The sequence below is a fragment of the Cynoglossus semilaevis genome, chromosome 12, assembly GCF_000523025.1.
Source record: "Cynoglossus semilaevis isolate Cse_v1.0 chromosome 12, Cse_v1.0, whole genome shotgun sequence".
Classification (NCBI taxonomy): Eukaryota; Metazoa; Chordata; class Actinopteri; order Pleuronectiformes; family Cynoglossidae; genus Cynoglossus; species Cynoglossus semilaevis.
The window spans coordinates 12,929,163-12,949,475 of record NC_024318.1 but is presented as its reverse complement, the minus strand read 5'-3'; the positions used below and the strand labels follow the sequence as shown (position 1 = coordinate 12,949,475).

At 40.4% G+C, this 20,313-nt stretch overlaps 2 protein-coding genes across 4 annotated transcripts in view; both read right to left on the bottom strand.

Moving 5' to 3' along the window:
* itga9 (integrin, alpha 9) overlaps positions 1 to 4,275 on the bottom strand; it is a 46,557-nt gene extending 42,282 nt beyond the window's left edge. The window contains exons 1-3 of the mRNA XM_008322263.3: positions 4,088 to 4,275; positions 3,698 to 3,825; positions 2,443 to 2,549 (exon numbers count right to left, since the gene is read on the bottom strand). Of these exons, the coding sequence (XP_008320485.1) occupies positions 2,443 to 2,549; positions 3,698 to 3,825; positions 4,088 to 4,275 (423 nt within the window). The remainder of the gene's footprint in view (positions 1 to 2,442; positions 2,550 to 3,697; positions 3,826 to 4,087) is intronic.
* A 905-nt stretch (positions 4,276 to 5,180) lies between these two features.
* Positions 5,181 to 20,313, bottom strand: part of golga4 (golgin A4) — a 20,348-nt gene continuing 5,215 nt past the window's right edge. For 2 of the 3 annotated variants that reach the window (XM_017037350.2, XM_008322264.3), the window contains 22 exons: positions 19,785 to 19,853; positions 19,360 to 19,686; positions 19,206 to 19,253; positions 19,052 to 19,108; positions 18,866 to 18,964; positions 18,585 to 18,732; positions 18,238 to 18,428; positions 17,080 to 17,163; positions 16,756 to 16,903; positions 16,476 to 16,654; positions 16,177 to 16,275; positions 15,923 to 16,078; positions 11,959 to 15,851; positions 11,718 to 11,839; positions 11,406 to 11,536; positions 11,237 to 11,323; positions 9,737 to 9,757; positions 9,107 to 9,175; positions 8,660 to 8,735; positions 7,188 to 7,279; positions 5,936 to 6,022; positions 5,181 to 5,834 (listed from right to left, as the gene is read on the bottom strand). In XM_017037350.2, coding sequence (XP_016892839.1) covers positions 5,820 to 5,834; positions 5,936 to 6,022; positions 7,188 to 7,279; positions 8,660 to 8,735; positions 9,107 to 9,175; positions 9,737 to 9,757; positions 11,237 to 11,323; positions 11,406 to 11,536; positions 11,718 to 11,839; positions 11,959 to 15,851; positions 15,923 to 16,078; positions 16,177 to 16,275; positions 16,476 to 16,654; positions 16,756 to 16,903; positions 17,080 to 17,163; positions 18,238 to 18,428; positions 18,585 to 18,732; positions 18,866 to 18,964; positions 19,052 to 19,108; positions 19,206 to 19,253; positions 19,360 to 19,686; positions 19,785 to 19,853 — 6,198 coding nt within the window. In that variant the 3' untranslated portion in view covers positions 5,181 to 5,819. Of the gene's footprint in view, positions 5,835 to 5,935; positions 6,023 to 6,378; positions 6,936 to 7,084; positions 7,280 to 8,659; positions 8,736 to 9,106; positions 9,176 to 9,736; positions 9,758 to 11,236; positions 11,324 to 11,405; positions 11,537 to 11,717; positions 11,840 to 11,958; positions 15,852 to 15,922; positions 16,079 to 16,176; positions 16,276 to 16,475; positions 16,655 to 16,755; positions 16,904 to 17,079; positions 17,164 to 18,237; positions 18,429 to 18,584; positions 18,733 to 18,865; positions 18,965 to 19,051; positions 19,109 to 19,205; positions 19,254 to 19,359; positions 19,687 to 19,784; positions 19,854 to 20,313 lie in introns of those variants that run through there. The other variant, XR_003051303.1, reaches the window with a different exon arrangement.

Below are 20,313 nucleotides of genomic sequence, written 5' to 3'. Positions count from 1 at the left end.
GGTCAAAGGGTCAAATTGTGTGAAAAAACATGACGTGAAGTGAACAAACTTAAACAGGGTTTGTATTTCTTATTGCTGGAATAAGTCTTGATAATATATTTTTCAGCCACGTGTTTCCAAATACTGTATTTCTCAGCAATCCAGCAAATATAGGGTAGAGTTCAAAGCCTGTGGTAGTGCAGGGCATAGACAGTGTACTGTATGTGTGAATGTGGTAATGATTTAGTCCACTGAGAGCATGGTGGTGGTGCTGCTGGTGGAGATCTTGTGGCTCTGGGGACACTTCTGGACGCCTCTGTGCAGACACATTCACCTCACAAACCCTAAGCACTGGTTTCCATACATCACACACTCACTCGCTCACAGACACACACACACACACGCAGCCAAACTAAATGATTGTAAGAGTTTGGTGGACTGTGGGCTCACACACAGCGTAAAATGACTGTCTGGGAAAGAGGATGCTCTGTTGAGAAACATAGAGCAGCTTGGACGACAGCAGTAGCAAACTAACACCACTGTGAACTCACGAGTGGAGAGCGTTTCAAAAAAGATTAATCAACTGACAAAAACACAGGGAGAGCAGCAGTGCAGCCATTGACAAGCTCTGTCTGGGCTAAGAAGGCGTTCACAGTTGGACAGAGTAGTCGTGTTCAAGAGCTCATGGTCACATCCACGGCCTTCGCAGAAAGTGCAGATGAAATCATCACTGTGAACATCTGTTGTGCAGCCGTGTTTCTTCTTGTTGCACAGTAACAAGAGTCCAATCAATAGCATTGAAACACAAGAATAAGATACTGCATCATGCAGCTCAGTGCAGAGACTACCTCTGATTTGCCATCTCTTTTTTATGGCAGGCTTAGAGTCTGTGGAGCTAAAAGCTTGTGGACAGACATCTCCAAGAAGTTTTCAAACTTTGACAGACAGACTCAAAAGTATAGCCAAGGGTTATGGTTGGAAAATCAAGCCAGTGCATTCCACTTAGGTAAGAGATGGACCAAGGACAAACATGCTGAAAGTAATAAGAGAACAAACAGAGTGAGAAATTCCTGATTTTGAAGATCAATCAACAACAAGTACTTTTACACATGCACACTTAGCAATGATGTTTAAAATAGGAATCACACTTTTTTTTTTACAAGACACAGTTTTCCGTGGTTCTTCCAACTGGTATTGTCAGTTGGAAGAACTTTAGGGAATTTGGGCCAATGTAGATTAAATCATCCCTTTGTTTGTGAGTTCAGCCAGACTGTTATAAAGCTGAACTAAAAACCATACTGTTCTCTACCTCTCAGAATGCTCAAAATGAAATTTCAAGGACAATGCAACATGTGTCAGTTGGTCACAAAGACAGTGTGCATGTTCAGCTGAATAAACATCACAGGAAAGTTCACTCCCTGGTTGTAAAGGCAGCTGTGTACCTCTTGACCTCTTGAAGTCATGCAGAGCTATCAAGTTGGACAATATGCAGGGTTCAGAGCAAAGACTAACTGGGACCAAAAAGTCTTTATCTGCATTTGAAAGGGGCAAAAAGTTGCTGTAGGCGTTTTTGGTTTAAAAAAAGGAGTCATCTCAGGTCAGCTGGACTTTAAATGAATTTATCCAAATCATTTTATGCTCTGTAAGTAAAATGAAGGCTTGGTAGATATAAGTGCAAGTTGCATTGTACAGGTAATGACATTTTTAGCTGGGTCCAAAAGACAAATACTAATAGAGAAACAATGCCAACATAGGCCTGAATGTCTACATCACAGCATTTATGCCATTTCTGTGGAATCACTTTAAAACGTCTCTTTGTTAAAAACACTTGGGATTCTCCTATAAGAGCAGCTCAGTACTAAAAACTTCCCATCAAAGTGACCAGAACTTCTTTCAGTTCTGTCACTACTATTTAAAAAATGATGCCCTCAGTCTGGACCACCGACAGGGCCTAAAACCTAAACATACTGCCAGCGACCGCCCTTTCATCTGTGTGCAAACAGGGAACAAAGCACATCTGGGATTAACAGGACTAGTGAGTCTTCTTCACCAAATCTTCTCTTCTCTGTTCTTTGACAAACCCTGTTCCACTCACTCCTCCAGCTCCAAACACAAGGTAAACGCTTCACAGTGTTATGTAACCACACAGTGGTTTCCACATGTTTCTGCCTACTGTTGTGACTCCAGCTCAGAAAAACGTAAAGCAAGAAAAAAAAAATCCTGAATGAAATTCAACCTTTGCCATTCAGAGCTCATAAGCATGTGGCACAGAGTGGAAGCCGTGGCCTGTTTACTGAAGAGGGCTCGTAATGTTGAGAGCAGCTGTGGTTTAGCAGCGTGGTTCATGGTAAAACATTTGTAACGGTGATGTTGGTATAATGGGCCTGGTTTAAGAGACTACACGGTTTGCATTAAACAGACTGCTGAAGTGACAGCAGAGTTCGGCTCCTGACTCGGACTCACCAGTATATTGCCGTTGGCTTTGTCTTGTCGGGCCAGGCTGACTCCCATCCATTCATCGTTCCTGTCTCCCTGGCACGTCTTCCCACATGATTCTCTCGGCCTGTTTCCTAAAAGACAACGTGATCAGTTTACAGATGAGTCACCAGTAGAGAGGATGTCTTGGCCTGACAACGAGACTTGTTCTTAAACTTGTTGACTTCTGGTTTTTATTAAGTGTATCAACTAAAATTATAAGTTAAACCACAGGGATGGGCAACACTCTCCTCCAGAGGACCACAGTATTCACTTACACTCACTGGAATATTACAGTTTTAGTGCTTACTTGGCAAAGAAAGAACAATAACAGTGCTTTATCAGTTGTGTTATTTTTAACACAACTGATAAACCACAATAACATAAAGAAACAATTTGCTACATCAATGTCTTCCATTTTTTCAAACTGAACAGTACTACAGGATGCAGAGCGCTACATCCTGTGTCACAGTTGAATGAAGAGCTAACTTGAGTGAGATAATTCCTCAAGACCAGTCAGTTACAGGGAAATACAGCTGCTATAATTCTCCAATACTAACATGAACAAGTCAATCAATTTTCCTACAACAAAGCAGATTAATTCAGAATAAATTAACAAAAACATTTCACAAAGACAACGACAAAAACATCAACGATACTACAATAAACCTTTGGTCTGTTTTTGTCTTTGTCAACCAATCAGGCTTCAGCTCTTTTGGCCCCTGAGTCAATGCGCCCTTACTGTCTGATCACTGCTGTTTTTCTGGTCATACATTGACAGAGCATGGAGTTAATATTAAATCCATGCGTGCAGCCCGGCTTTCTGACCTCAAAAACAGAACTGAAGTTTTATGAGTGGGGGGGGGGGGCATCTGAACAACTTTTTTGGCTCATGTGTTTGGAAAATATTAGAAGAATCATGAATTGTATTTATCGGGGGAAAAAAATATTTATGCACCTCAGCACAGAGGACCCGCTTGTACTTTCCATGTCCCTGTTACACGACAGTACAAGTAAAAGAACAACTGTGGCACTGTTAAAGAGAGGCATAAGGCTGCATTATTCTGATAAAACAAAACAGATGCTTGGGGGAGTGTGTTTGCACTGGGAGAGAGTGGACATGAGGAGCTGCAGAAACAGAAAGGAGGAAGTTTTCTAGGTAAGAGTTGCTCCCTGAACTTCTGTGAGCCTCTGAAAGCCAGTGTGGCTGCTGTGGTGATGCTGTGGCTCTGTGGTCACTGACCTCTTCCCAGGTCCATCTCTGTGCAGCGGCGCTCTGGGTTGTTGTGAACTCGACACTTGTACACAGTTCCAGGAGAGTGCACAGAGCTACTGTAGGTAGAGTTCGCCCTGGGAGCTCCTACTATCACCCTGCAGACACGAGGGAAGGAAGAGGATGGGGGAATAGGGAGGGTATCACCTACTAACAAACTCCATCACTCCAAATTTGAAATTCGAATTTTAAATCAACGACCCGTAAGAAATAAAGAAACAAATTAAGTCGTTATTCTTCAAATAAATAGATGTGGACGCATCATTGGCTTTGGACATATTAACATGTGTGTCACAAAGTCACTAATTCATTAACACCACTGACAGATCGTTTCCAGGAAAATTGCAACATTGCACTCACCAGCGTGTGTTGTCATGATAATGCTCTAGCACCGAGTAGCCAAAGAAACTAGAGTTTGGTCCACGGAACACCAAAGGATGTTCTAGGTCTATGTTGTAAGAAAAGGCAACTGAAATGGAGAGACAAACATAGAAAACGTGTTGTACTCCTGTCCTTTGCCGCCGGAGAGGAGCCATTCCTTTGCGCATCGCGCGTAAAAACGCCGTCCAAGTGTCCAAAAAAGAGTAAAGAAAGAAGAAGCCAGTGGGGAGGCTCTGTCAGCACTTTAGTTGTCAAAGAGTTAAAGACGTATTTTTCAGCTGTTTGTCTCCTGGTCTGGGCCAAGGTGTAGGCTGCGATGGCATGAGGAGCGGCGTGGGGAGTTAACGGTCCGATAAATAACGGTGCGTCAGCTTCTCTCCATTCTGTGTCAATCTCAGAAAGTTTCAGCTCCAGGCTCCCTGTCGTGGAGATAAATGCTGCCAGAAGAATCAAGTCAACCGAATGCAGCAAAGGGGAAAAAAATACATATTATTCCAAAATAAAAGCACAACGATGGGTCTTTCAGTACAGCGTTTGTAGGCGCAACAAAGGTTTTAAAGTGAAAGGTAAAACAGGATTATTAGTTTTCAAGCTTCGGCATTGGCTCTGGCTCTGAACGCGGTCATGAAGAGACGGGGATGGTTTAAAAGCACAGAGCATCACATTTCAGCTCTGTGCTTTTGGGGTCCAACTGTCCAAAAGCAGGGGGCTTTGCTGCCCCCTAACGGTAACATTCGGAAGAAAGTTGGTAAAGTCCTGCAAGTGTTGTCATGATTTTATGATCACAAAGACTGGGTGTGTTTGTAGTTTACAGTGTGAGCACATATCTGAACCTAAATTAGAATAAAGGTGACTAGATGTGACTGATCCAGTCTAAGGTCAGGTTAACAATCTATCAATAATCTAATCAATTAACAGTTGTTTTTTTCTTATTTTTACTTTATACATTTCTTAACAATTGTTTTCTATCTGTGTCCTCAGTTCAAGCCTATGCTGAGTAACAATTACTATTTTCAATGGTTTAAATGGTATGTTCCAGTAATGTAAAAAAAAAAAAAAAAGGACAGACAACGTGTGTTTTGTAAATAAGATTTAATCCATTAGTCTGAAAATGTATAGCAAGTCTGATAGTGTCATATAATACAGTGTTCAACATCATGATAATTTACAGTTTTAGTCGTCCGGGCAGTTTCTGAGTCCGTGTCAGTGACAAAATAGAAAGCGTAGAAAAAGCTGCGTTGAACAAACAAGAGTCCAGAGTCTTGACGTGAAGCATGGGTGCACAGTTAAAGGGTCATTAACAGATTTTCAAAGGAAGTAATTCAGACAACAAAGAAACCTATAAATCTGCCGAACGTCAGCATCATTACATGATAATAACATGATTTATTGCACAAGCCTATGTATGTGAACAGGTGGACACCGGAAGTAAGGGTTCTAAAACAAACAATAACCAAAGTCATTTAACTTAGTCTAAAAACATAAATTAACAAACTTAATCTTAATCATGAAAGATTTGTGTTTCTGGTATATTCTCATATATTTTCCTTACACCTTTACATATAGTCATACACTCCTATTCACACACACACATACACACATACTCACAAATAAAATGACCAAACAGAGAGGAGGATCTGATCCAATACAGTCATTCCCTTCAGCAGCAGCAGCAGAATTTACTCCATTTGTATCAGAAGTTCTAGGATACTCATCGTAACCAAGGCTGTGGAGAAACGTCATTGTCAACAATGAGATTTAGTTATCATTCAAATCAAAGATAGTCTGAAATTATGATGGTTATTTTGTAGATGAACACACACTTACAACAGGTTTGGAATCTTCCTTGTCCAAAACCTTTTGAGCTTGTTCTGGTGGAAACTTGAGCATGGAGGTAATTACTTTGGCCATTGTCTGAAGCAGTAAATGAACAAATGAAGTGATGATTAAATAGTTCATGTACCTTTTGTCAGGTTCAATTTAGACAGTTTTACATGTGCATCAAAGGATTCATTATTGACTTCCTGGTTATGGTTCAAATGTAACCCTTTACTAACCCTAAGTTTTGTTAAAACATTCTTGAATGCTTACTGATCCACTGAAAAGCAGCATATTATGAAATACAGTAATACACTGGCCAGCAGAGCATCACTAGAGAGCAGTGGTTCCAAATGTGGGAGTGGGTCACCCTAAGAGGGCAGAGGGCCATTGCCAATTCCAAAAATGCCCCCAATGTTTTATAGCAACAACCGCATCAGAGTAAGATTGTCATATTTATAAATAGTAACAGAAATCATTATCTTTTCTAAATATTAATTTGTCATTTTAATCTACCTTTGATAAACCACAGATAGACAACTTCTTTATTCTTTGACAAAAAGGGGACAAAAATGATCATCTGCTTAATCAGTTGCAGGTCTGTTTGCCAGGGAGCTTACATTTCCCAATAAACTCGAGGGATAATCAGAAACAGTGCTGCTGAGAAGGAAAGTCAAGCGCTCCACCAACACCAAACAAGGCCAGCATGTTTTTAAGTGGCAGTTCTACGTCATCCAAGATGTATGTGCTCGCAGGCAGAGTGAGGGACATCCTCTGCATCGTGGAGGTCTGTGCTGGTGCCATAAAGACTAAGTGTTTGACCAGGAGCTGGAAAAATCATGCTGACTTTAGGAGCAGGTCACTAACACTGGTAATTATGGAGATCAGTGTTAATCTGAAGTGAGCAGACTGGACACATGACTGTTTTACAACTTCCTAAACTGTGTCACGCTCCCCACTAAAAATTGAGTCGGGTGAACCGCGATTAGCTGTGAGGAAATACAAAAGTCACTTTGGCCACTGAGAGTGGACGCTGGCATGTATCTTGCCGCTGCTCTCCGGGCGTATGTGTTGTTTGTTTTGTTTATGTACAGTGTCCTTGGGTGACTTGAAAGGCGCTTATAAATAAAATGTATTATTATTATTATTATTAAAAGTGATGTTTGAAACTTTTCACTCCCTTCTGTCTTCTCTGTTTATTGCATGGTTACTGTTAAAGAGAAAGAAAGAAAACTGGACAAATAATTAAAAAAAAGCATACTTTTGTTTCTCGTCCCATCATGTACTCGAACAATACTTTCCTCAGATATTCCATCTCTGTGGGTTCTGTGAGGGCATCGCTGAAAACAGGGTCTGTAAAAATATACAAAAACTCTGTTTATAACTCTGTTAATTTACTATTATCATGCAATAGATACATAGCCTGTCATTAACAGCTGTGACAGTAAAAATATTTTTATTAAAACTGTTTTATGTCATGACACTGTGTGGACTCTACGTTCATATGAGTTGCAAATAAAAGACTTCTTTTATAAATCTTCTGTTATAAATTAAAAGAAAAAAAAAACCCATTATGGACAAAATGTTTGTGTTAACAACCAAACACAAGTCTCCTTCCTCCACAGGTATAGTATGAGTTCAAATTAAAACCAAATTACAAGCACAGGAAACATTGTTGATGCTCAGCATGAAGATGTTAACACTACAGGAGGACAAATATTTTAATGTTCAGCCCTGAGGATGTATCATTAATATCCTGTAAAAATGGAATGAGAACATGTGTTGCTGTATAACCTCAGTAAATAAATCAATGTAAAACACGCAAATAGTTTCTGCTTTACTGTAATAACACCTTCCACAGACCTGAGGCTATAGACTATAAGAAAAGAGGACAAGTGAAGTAATGCTCAACCAATCAATAATGTTCCAGTCTTTTTCTCTTGTATCCCTCAGTTACACAAGGTGAGTGACAGTCGGAGTCAATCAGACTTTTTACCTAGAACCACAGTAGTGTTTGGGAGAAGTCTGAAGAGGACACTAACAAACACGGGGGTATAAAAGGCATTCGGTGGAATGAAGTTCATAAACTGGAAGTGAATGATTTGCTCTGTGTGCTGTGAGTTTTTGTGTGGGAAACCTGACAACCATGTCTGCAAAACTCATTAAATGGAGCAAGGACCCCACCCCCGCACACCCCTCTGTCTGACATGAGCCTCTCTTTATGTTTACCAGCAGGGAAGGTCTGGAGGTGATGCACTGAGGTTACGGCCACATTAATGTCAATGTGGTGATGACACACGGTGAAGAGTCTGATGTTATTTTTAACACAACACAAAATATCAACTTTCATTCTTGAAAACCAAATAAAAGCATGACAGATGTCATTGCTGTATAAGTGAGCAATATATCTCTATTTTTATAGTCACACCAGCAGATATAAAGTGCCCTAATGTCCTATGCAGAATATTAAAACACAAAATACATTCTTACACAGCAAACACTGAATTGTGGTACAAATAATAACTTCAATGTGACTTTGTAGGTCATAAGTTTCCTCAGAGGTTTAACTCAACACACTGTCATGTCACCACACCCAACTTTGGATTTACATGTTTTTATGTCTTTATAATCTTTCATCCTAAATGTGATGCATTTATGGCGAGATCTCAGGCTGTTGGGAAAACAACCATAACCTTCACAGGACATTGAGGAAACTCAGTGATCCAACTGTACCTTTGATTGTGCTCCCCAGATGAGTTACAACTGTTTTTCGGTGGAAACACTTAATCTTGTCCTCGAGCGAGTGAATCTAGAGTGAAAGAATATACACACACACATACACACACTTTGTGATTAAGAATAAAAAAAAAAAGACTAACCCACTGGGTTAATTCTGTGCATTGGTTTGTGCTGCATGTCATAAAAAAGTAATTTGTCAGCCATACTTTGGGGTAACTTTTTGAGGGTTTCGATGTGTGTGAGAAAAAACTGTGGGAGGCGTTGCCCTGATTGTTTATGGGGATTAACCAAATGTAAACAGATGTGCTTTGTAATTAGGCTGATGCAGCAGGAGAGCAGTAGCTGCTACTGCTGGAGGCCACAGAATTCTGAGAATACAGTGTACAGGGTTTCTACACACACTGTTCCCCGCGGAGAGAGCACACAGAGCTAGACACTCACTTTCTCAACAAATCCTTGCTCCTTTAGTCGAGCCTCGCTCAGTAAGGTGGTCTTCTTAGCAAGCTGAGCCTGAGGAAGATGATTCACACGAACAAGGTCTAGATCAGGTAAAACTGAAGAAAAACATTTCCCTATAGAACACAACCAATTTATCACAGCATTTCTAAATACATTTTTTTTAACAATTAGGACAGTTTACCAACATTAGAGTTGGTTATTTCCAAGTATGCCACGTATCGGTGTCTTGTGGGGAATAAAACAAAGACAAAGACTCAGTTCTGCTGCTGAATGCTTAAAGTTTTGTCTTAATATCCTACCCCGAAGCCTCTCTACAAAAATATATTCCCATGTGTGTATATTTGTCAGGACTTTATCCTTTGGGTTCTACACCTCTCCTTCTGAACGCAATACAAAAGCAACAACCCATTGGATCAAGACTTTGTAGATTTGTCTCATCTGACCAAATGATGTGATTATTTTAGTCTGTAAAAAGTTTGTAGTAAAAAAAATTATTTGGTTAGTTATCATTTGTGAATGCCAACTTTTAACCACAGTTAAAGTTAATAAGTTGTAACATTGGATTAATACTACAATAATTAAACAACAATAAATATGAATAAACAAACGTACCTGCAGGTCTTCCACACTCAGCTGTCCCAGAAAAAAGAGAGAATTTATTAGATTTATACCAATTAGAACATAATTTAATGTTAAGTGTCACAGGTCATCACAGGCCAAAGCTTAAGACTGTGTTGTGTGTATTTTTTCCCAGTCAGATTATACCATTAAAAGATGAAAAACTAACTTTAAACTCATTGAAAATAAAGGTTGTGTGTAACAAGCCTGGCAGAGTCTATTCTTCCCTCAACACTACACATATCACAGAGAGTTTGGATTGAATTAGACCATGTATTAGTGGGTCGGTGTCTTTCAGTCCAACAATAATTCACCACTGAAAGACTATCCTAAAAAAAAACAAAACAATTCAATCTCCATCAGAAGGTGATAAATAAACCACATACCCACGCACTTCAAAGGAGCAAAAGTTACAGAGATTAGATTAAAGAGCTTATTTCACTTTTAGTTATGATTTTCACTCAGGGATATTTTCATGGAAAAAAATAAAGGTGTAGAATTTCACCAGCCTTGTTTAAAAAATAAGACACAGTTCAACTGGAGGACTGTTACCTACGATAACAGAACTGAACTTGTGAAAAGTCAAGAATGGATTACTTGGCCCATAGGAAAAAAAGGTCTCCTGGTGCATACGTCTATACAACTCAACCATAAAAATTATTACCTCATCGGGGAAAAATGTACAATAGAAAGCAACGTAATTCTTTATTTGTGTGCATAAGTCGAAAATATCCCTGCAGGGAACTCATTGCACCTCCACACCTGGGTAGAGCGGTTTTCAGAGCTGCATTTAGTCCATTCTGGCCTGGAGCCAGAGAGTACATCTTGACTGTGAGTATTAGAGCAGTATGAATCCAAAGCTCAAGAATCACCTCACATGATGATAATTGAGAACAGGGATTGAGGTTGGCTGCCGTCTCCAATCCATGTTTTTTTAGGGAGGACATTCCTAAGTGAATCAAATGAGCTTCACAGCATCCGGCGTGCTTTGGAAAGCAGCCATACGACTGCTGCGAGACACTGAACACAGCTAAGTACAGTATGAGAGCAAGTCCCAAGTAGTCCCACACATTAAGATCAAATCTTTCTGATATGAAATAAGACAGAAGAAGCCAACAATGCAGCCAGTAACTGCTCGGTCCATTATCCTTCACATGAACTTTAAATAAGTGAAGTGAGTCGAACTAAAACGCATATGTATTAGGATGCAATGGCTATAACAACTATTGCTCCCGATTCCATCAGACTTCAAGTTTTCCTGAAGGAATCTGAAAAAAGTGATTTTGCAGATATTTTTTCCTGATGTGGAATATTGCTTTATCAGAAACTGACCATATATTTAAAATAATCTCTCAGGCTCATAAATACAGTATTTCATAGATATTGATAAGTAAAGATATTAATTTAAAATCCATCTACAAGATACAATGTCTCAAATCAGTTATATCAGTTGTAACAGATGTATTTGGTCAGGTTACTCAGACCAGTTTGTACCTCTGAGGATCCCTGGTTCTTGGCCTGCAGTTCCTCCAGTTCTTTCTGAACCTGCCACACTTTGTCTCCCATTTCCTCTTCTCGACTCTTGGAAACGAATGAAATAAAAAATGCTTCATCTATGGTAAAACTTTAGGATAAGAAAACACCTTTTTCTTTCCTCAAATACCTGTATGATCTCTTCATATTTTTGTACTGTTCTGTGCAAATCGTCCTCCTTCTGTGTGATCTCTTTCTTGAGCTGACTAGCTTCTTCGCGATGGCAAGTGATGAGCTCGGCCTCCACACTTTGAGCCTTTGCTAATTGGAGAGAATAAAAACAGGCAGGCTTGATTTCTTAAGCATTAACTAGCATTCCTTTCCTACTCAATATAAGTTCAAACAGAGTAAAATGTTGCACCTTGGAATCCTTGATTACTTGTTAATTATTAGTACAATTGTTATGTTACCAGGCAGTTTGAAATCTCCTTTTTCTCCTCACCTATGGCTTCCTTCACTGCCGTATCCAGCTCTGACTCTTTTAAGGCCATCTGTGTGTTGAACTCCCTCATTAATTGCTTAATAGTAGAATTGTGCTTGAGCTCCACATCTTCTAGCTCAATTCTGTCACAAAAAAAGGCAGAGGAAATTCCTTGCTTATACTGTTTTTACACATATTTACCAAACATGTTTACCATATGCAGTTTTATTAGATGTGCTAATGATTAATTATATGAACTTACTTCAGCCTTTTTTCGCTCTCCTCCAACAACTCCTTCTTCATATATTCTACTTCCTGTTCGTGCTCCTTCCTCAGTAATCTGATGTCTTTCTGCAACCTGTTGAAGTCTTTGTGGATTTTATCCTTCTCATTTGTCACCTGACTCAGTTTGTATGTGAGAGACTCTAAAGGATTTCCATCCACCTCCTCTGAAGGAGAGTGGTTTCCCATATCATTTCTCATCACACTCTTTGTTTGCTGCACGCTGCTACATTCAACCTTGGCTGAAGCCTCAACTTGTAGTTGTTGAATAGAGGCCACATGCTTATTAAGCTGCTCATCTTTGGCCTGCATTTCATCTTTTAAATGTTTTATTTCTAAAAGGAGACTTTTATTTTGCTCTTCTGCTTCTCTTAGCTTCGCTTCAATTTCCTGCAATGTTAAATCAGTTACGCCGAGCTGCTCTGGCTGCACTGCCTCAATCTGAAATGAAGTCAGCTTCTCCTCGTACACACTTTTCATTTCTTCTAAGGACTTTTCATTTTCCAGTTTCTCATTACTCAGGATTTCTTGAAGATGCAACTCCTGCTCCTCCTTAAGTTTGATGAGGTCTTCCAGTTTACTTGTTCTCTCCTCTAACGACTCTATTTGCTGTCTGCCAGATGTCTCGCTGCTCTTGATTTCCTCCAAGGTCATTCTGAGGGCCTTGATTGACTGCTCTTTCTCCTCAAGCTGTGAAGTCAGCTGTTTCTTAATCTGACCGATTTTCTGCTCGGCTTTCTTCTTGAGCTCTGCGACTTTTCGGGCACTCTCTGCGAGCAACTTCTCCTCAGAAGCCTTCAGAGTGTCCTCTTTGCTCTTAATCATCTCCTCTTTTATCCTTTCAAACTCTTCCCTCTGACTTTCCAGCTCCACTTTACATTTCTGGTTGTCTTCTTCTAGTGCATGTAATTTTTCTGCCATCTCCTGCTCTATGTTACCATTCTGAGTGCACTGCATCTGAACTTGCTGCAGCTGCTCCACCAGCTCTCTCTCCCTGATGATGTGCTGCTGTGTGAGGTCAGCCGTGAGCTGCTCACACTCTTTTGTTTTTAAGGCTAACTGCTCCTGAATGTCGCCGAGGCGGCTGGTCAAAGTCTCCAGCTCTGAGGTGAGTTCTCCGACTCTCTGCTCTTTCTCACTCAACAACTGGTCCATCTCCGACTTGCTGATGGACTGATTGTCAATGGTGGCAGTTATGCTCTGCAGAGCTTCATTCTTTTCGCACATTTCACGCTCCAGCTCACCGACCCTGGTCTGCAGAGACACAATGGTGTTGTCGTTCTGAATGAACTTTGCTTCAGCTTTGTTTTCATACTCAGAAAAACTATTCCTGAGTGTGTCTGCCTGCTCCAAAGCAGACTTCCTCTCCTGCTCCAACGTCTCAATGGTCTCCTTCATTCGTGCAGCAGATTGCAGCCGCTCCTCCTCATACTGCTGTCTCAGCTGATCTATGGCTTCCTCCTTCTCCTTCATGTGGCTTTCGAGCTGACTCTTTAAGTCAATGATGATGCTTTCCAAGCCACTGATGTGGGCCTCGTTTGTTCTCGTATTATCTGATATGACCATATTTGCTTCACTCAGCTCCTCAATTTGTTTGATTTTTTCATGAATGGACAGAGAAAGATTCTCTTTCTCCAGTGTTAAGGCATTTATATGCTCTGTATGAGCCTTTACCTGAGCAGACATCTGTTCTAATGAAATGCATAGATTCTTATTCTCCTCCATATAATGGTGGAGAGTCTCCTCTAAAGTGTTAACTCTATCTACTTTAGTGAGGACAGTGTTTTTCAGATGCCATACCTTTTTGTGACTACATAGCAGTCTATCCCCCAGCTCGCTGAGCCTACGCTCAACTCTGTCATAGAGTTCATTTGATCCACTTTCAACTTTAGACTGAACCTCTTTACAGTAACTCTCCATTTGGCTGCTGATCATAACTAATTTCTGCTGCAGCTCTGCTTCCTTGGCTTGTAGTAGAACAGAAGTTTCCTCAAATCTATTCTGCAACTCCTCACTTTCCTTTAATTTGGAACCTTCCAGTTCTCCCAAATACTTCTCTGTTTCCTCCAACTTCACAGAAAGAACATTTAACTTCTCTCTGCTCTCTTCTTCCACCGAGTTCAGTTTGTCTTGGAGGGAATTTCTCTCATTCATAACCTGGTTTAGGTTCCTCTCCACTGACTCCATCTGCTCTTTCAGCAGCGCTTCACCCTGAGATAAACTTTCCAGCTTAACTGCTGCTTCATTAAGCTCTTCCTGCAGCTTCTGCACAGTGGTTTCACGAATTGCCAGTTCCTCCTTTAGGTCTTTCACTTCACATGTTACTTGTTCATTTTCCTCTCTGCTTCTGCTGAGTTGCTGAGATAAATCCTCCAGCTCCTGCATCTTCTCTTGTAAAATAACAGAGTGTTTCTCTATATTTTCTTCCTCCTGCTGTCTGAACTTGTCTGTCAGTTGACGTTCCATCTCCTCATACTCGTGCTTGTGTGCGTCAAGTAGCTTTTCCACTTCTTCCTTATGGTTGACCTGCAGCTCTGACATTGCAGTGCTGAGGCCTTGGGAGCTTTTTTGGGCCATTTCAAGAATTTTCTCTTGAATGTGTTGCTCTTTTTGTTGAAGCACTGCATCCTTCTTTGCAAGTTCCTTCTTCATGTTCTCCTCATTCTGCTGGAGTTTTTTCTTGAAACTTTCCTGCATTTCTTTGGCCCTCACCTTGAACTTTTCCATTTTAGTGTCCTGTGATTTAAGCTTATTTTCCAAATCTGTTATAATTCTTTTCTTCTTGTCATGCGCAGCCTTTTCTTCATCCATCTGTTTCTTAAGGCGTTTTTGTTCTTCCTCTTTAGTGTTGAGGTCTTCAGTAAAGGCTTTTTCTTTTTCCGAGAGCTCCTTCTTTGTTTCTTGTAACTGTTGATCCAGTTCCTCAAGCAACTTCTCTTTTTGTTGAGAATTATTTTGTGCATCTTCCCTCTCCTTCTCCTTCTCCGAGAGCTCCTTTTTGGTCTCCAGTAACTGATTTTCCAGTTCTTGAAGCATCTTCTCTTTTTGTTGACAATCACTACGTACAACGTCCAACTCACGCGCCAAATCTTCCAACTGTTTCTTACATTGATCCAGTTCCCCTGATAATTTACTAGACTCTGCACTAGTCTCCTTCAGACTCTCATTTTCCAACTGCGACTGTGACACACTCTGCTGGAGCTGCTCTAGCTCCTTAACCTTGGCATTTAGCTCTTGCAATCTGGAATGTGATTCCTCTTGTAGTGTTTTTTCTTGAAAGATGTGCTCATTAATGTCCTTTTCCTTTTCCCGTAGAACAATCCTCAAAGCCTCAAGCTCATCCTTCAGACTTTTCTCTAAACACCTGAGTGACTCTTCATGCTCTTGTTTAATGTTTTCAAGCTCCTTGTGGTGCTTTGACACTTGATCCTGAAACCTCTCGTCCTGGTCTTTTTCAGCTACACTTTGAGCATCTCCAGCTGCCACCAGCTTTTCCTCCAGAAGCCGTTTACTCACCAACACCTCAGAGAGCTCAGAGGAAATAGCTTCTAGTTCTGCCTGCTTGGCATCCATTTTCTCCACTGTTTTCTGGTTCATGTCTTCAACATGTACTTGGAACTGCAACTCTTTGTCTTTCAAGAGCTTCTCAACTTCAGCATTGTGTTTGTCCTTAAGCTCCTCAATGGCAGCCTCCTGCTGCTGAGTTAGGGTATTCTTGTGCTCTTCAAGCAGCTCCTGATGCTTTCCTTCCAGTGCAGACATTTGCTCTCCATGCCTCACTTTTAGCTCATCCAGCTGTCGGGACAGTTCTTGAGCGACACTCGATCCATCGTCTGAGATGTTTTCTAAGGAGCTCTGCAGTTCAAGTATCCTCTGCAAACAAACACAATTAGATTAGTTATTGTAAATAACACAAATTGCGGCACAAGAACCAATGAACTCACAGTCCTCGCAGTCTCCAGCTCCAGTTGTGTTTCCTTGACCTTGTTATCAGCTTCCATCTTTAGAGCCGTCTTCTGTAACTCTGCATCCTCCAAAGCCAGAGCAAACTGCTGCTCTCTTTCTTTAGCTGACTGTGCAAACTCCTCTTTGCATTGATCCTATATAGCACAATTACACCAGATCAAACATTTTAAGGTCACTTATATTTGTTTAACATTTGATTCACTTATCACTTAAGTCAGAGTTTGGCACCTACCACAGCCTTTCTGACTCTGTCAATCAGCTCTGCTTCTTTAGCAGCCAGAGCTTCAGCATGGTCTTTTTCCAATAAAGCCAATGTTTCTTCTGATGACTTCTAAAAGCAATAATAACACAGTGGCATCTGAATTGTATAGTTTAAAACATTTTCCCAAACCACATCTGATTCCACATTTCAGATTTCAAAATACAGGTGTTATGTAATTCTGCTGATTTTTCAAAAGTCTTTTATCAAAACAGAGTCTGCAAAAACCTCATAATTAAGACATAATGTCTTGACCTTCAACAGTCCCTGACCTTCATGATAGTGACCACTTCCTGTTTGACTCGAGTGAGTTCTTGCTGCAGAAGCTTCCTCTCCTGTTCGCTGGCCATTTCAATGTTCTTGATTTGCTCCTCCAGCTGAACCTGCAGCTGCTTCCGAGCCTCCTCCGCCTTCTGAGCTACACCCAGTGCCCGTTCAAGTTCTTCAAATGCTTTACAAAACAACAAAACAAATTAAAACAACGTCACAGTAAAGTTTTTAACTTACTGACAAATGTTTTTCTCAACACATCAAATGTAAGAGTTTAGTTACCTGACTTCTCAGCCTTCTCCTTCTGTTCTTGTAATTCTTCTTTCTGAGCCGTGGCCTGCTGGAGTCTGGAGCGAAGCTGTGCAATTTCTTCCTCTTTCATTTCCAGTGTCTCATGCATCTGCCTTTTTGTCTCAGCAATGACCATGCCCTAAAAAAAGAGACACAATGCATTTAAAAATGAATAAAGTGAAGAGTTTACTACTATAACTTAAAATGTTTGTCTTTTGTAGAGCGCAATTGCAACTTTCTAACACCTAAAGCTGGGATCACAGTATTAAAAATAACTGAGTTTAAAGGTAAAAAAATAACACATGTAAAACCCACCTTGTCTTGCTCCAGCTGTTCGATGAGGTTCTTGGCATCACCCAGCTGAGTGATTAACTTTGTCTTCTCTGTTGTGTGCAGTTCCTTTAGACACAAAACAAATTAACTTATTTAATAAGTGTTTTTAATTTATTATACAAATGATTCTATTCCTAACATTCAGCTTCATATACTGTATTCCCTACTGGACTCGGTCCATACCTTTAAAATAAGATGTTTTCCGCACCCCCAAGGATTCCTCAACCACAAGCAAAACAAGCAGAAAGTGTACACAAACTCTGCTCAACCAAGAGTTGACCCAAATTACAGCCCAGTTTAACTGCAGCGGTATGTAGCTGTAGTTGCAATGTCTCTGTGGTACCTTGGTTTAAGTAGTGGTTACTAAACAGGAAATGCTGGGTTGACTGTTTATCTCCACTGTCTGATTTATGTCTGTGCCACACGGCTTAGCATCTACTTCGATGTTTTGTTTTTTTTTATTTGAAAAGTGTATAAAGAAAGATGCAAAAAAGAAAAATTCTGACATAGTGCTCCCTCCTAACCAACCAGAAAACAAACCTGTGAGAGCCTGGAATTGCAGACAGATGTTTGGTAAAATGTCTTGCCCCCAAAACAGAGTGCAGATTCAACATAACTCATTAAGTCAAGTCAATGTATATGCAGCCAGTTATCAGTGTGTTTTTATAATTAGAAACATTTGTTATGTGGTGCTGCATCAGCACAACATCAGCTATGCATAACACAAACAAGCTGATCATTGCACTGAAGGAACACATTCTCAAAACAATCAAACTGACGTTCAGTAATGTCAAGCTGACATGACACCAACCATCATCCTGGAGCGCAGCCAGAGTTTGGAACCCCAGACACTGAGAACCACAGTAGTTCACTGTGTCCCTGACATAATAGGGTTACATTATTAGTGAACCATAATGACTGTCATTGCTATTCTTCAGCACAACATAAATAATATACTCTTAAACCTAGGGTCAATCGTTTACAGGGTCAGTTTTACCTGATTTAGCCATTTGGAATATAAAGAAAAGTAGATTATTTATAACTGATATTTTCAAAATCCTTTATAAAAGTATATGCTTTAAGCTGTTTATATTACAGTTAGTCCTTGATCATATCACCATCATATCTTGTCAGAAGTACCTTCATCTTCTCCAGCTCCTGCAGCCTTTCCTGCAGCTGCTCCTGCAGAGTCTCATTCTCACTGCCCAGCTGCGTGCTGCGCTCCTTGTGTGTGCGCATCACCTCTTTGCACTTCTGCAGAAGGTTTTCCTGCCGCTTTACTCTCTTCTGTAGAGCCTCCAAAAGTTTGGATGGATCACTGTTGCCCTCTCCTGTACAGAACAAACATTACCAGTATTACACTTCAATATATTGTGTGAGTGTCAAAAATGTCAATGTTTTCTTTAAAACACTGGCACACAAAATCCTATTGTTAAAATTTTGAATTAGATGTTCGGTCTACCAAAACAGTCATGAAGAATATTTACCCTCAGTGACCTCTGCCTCGAATCCTTGATCTTTAGATGGACTTTGTGTGGCAGAAGAAGAGTTGTCATTATTCTCTGACTGAGAGGTCTCCTCTTCAGGTAGCAGAGCACCAGGGCCCACCTTGACTCGCTTCTTCAACAGAACTACCTAACAGTTCACAATGAAGTCAAGTCAGACAGACCTCTCCAATTGTAAAAGTATATACAATACGTGTATCTGTTGTTTTTCCAAAGCTTATTCTAGGTAACAACCACATTTTTGCATAGATTAATGAACAAACTTGTGTTTGGAGGACGGTGATCATCTGGTCCTTCTCCTCTAGTGCAGCATCAAACTCTTCCTGCAGGTGTTTCTTGGCTTGTTGGTCCATCTGAAGTTCCTAAGTGTAATTTGAGAGATTTCCTTAAAACCTCAATGAAAATGCAAATAATATACATTCACAGTGAATTCACAACATGATCCTTACCTCTCGCAGCTCCCCTATTCTGCGGAGAGCTTTGTCTTGACTCTGACTGAGGATGGCCTAAGGAGAAGAAGGTAAATCAAAATTGATCAAAGGAGAGATTAAATAACTTTCTTACAAAACTACCACAAGTTTTAAATCAAACAGTTGATTTTACCTGTGTTTTTTCTTTATCTCTTTGAACTGTTCTATATGTAGTAACCAGCTAAATAAAGGGAAAAGGAGGAAGGGAAACATTACTTATTTCAGCAGGGCAATAATTTGAACAGGTGTGTTGCAATCAACACTGAAATCTATTTTGTCAGCCTCACCTCTGAGTACTTCCCTCTATACTTGCCCAGACTTCTCTCTACTTGATTCAGTCTGTGCAAAAGCTGCTCTTTTGAAAGCGAGTCGGCACTTCCTGGTGGCTCCTCAGCTTCACTCTCTATATCCGAGGATGGATCATATGTGGGTGTAGCAGGAGAATCATTTTCTCCCACAGGGGTCAAGGAGTCACGTGATGGGCTTCTGACTAGGTTCTCTTTAGAGGGAGATCGAAACAGATTTTCTGCTCGACTGGCTCCCACACGAATCAATGACTCCATTGAGGGAACTTTTAATTGCAGCTTCTGGGCAAATGAATGAGGTTCCTCTTTCTGTTAGGATGTTTGAGAGGTTAATTGAACATAGATGTGAAACATCAGCAACAGTACTATGTCTTAAAGAAGACTAAAATTGATGCAAACAAACATACATGTGGGAGAGGACTTCCTTCACCATTGATGCTGCCTCTGGGAGACCTGGATGGTCCTCTAGAGGCACCCTGCAAATTGAAAGACCATTTTAAAGAAAATATAGCATGTCATTGATCTTGCCCTGGGCCAGTTAGTCATCCATACCCAGCGTGGCTCTCCCTGATCACTCTGAAAGTAGCAATATTAGTATTGCTGGGAGCAATGCAGGGGCAATGGGTACCCTCATGCAACTTGGAAATAAACAGAGGGGTTAAATACACAAAAAAGAAGGCATCTCTACTGGACAGTAAACAAAAAGGGTTAAGACCGACTCTACACAACAGCCATGAGGACAGAACAAACAGAGTAAAATTGAAGAGCCAGTGTTTGAATTAAAGATGCTTGCCAGTACAGCTGTATTACAAGAGTATGACGACGTACTGTAGTTGTAGTTGGAGTGAGTGAATATTTACAGTAGCAGCTTTGACAGTTTAGTTGATATGTTAGAAAGTCAAAAAAGCCTTTTTTCTCCTCCTTTTTCCACCTCTG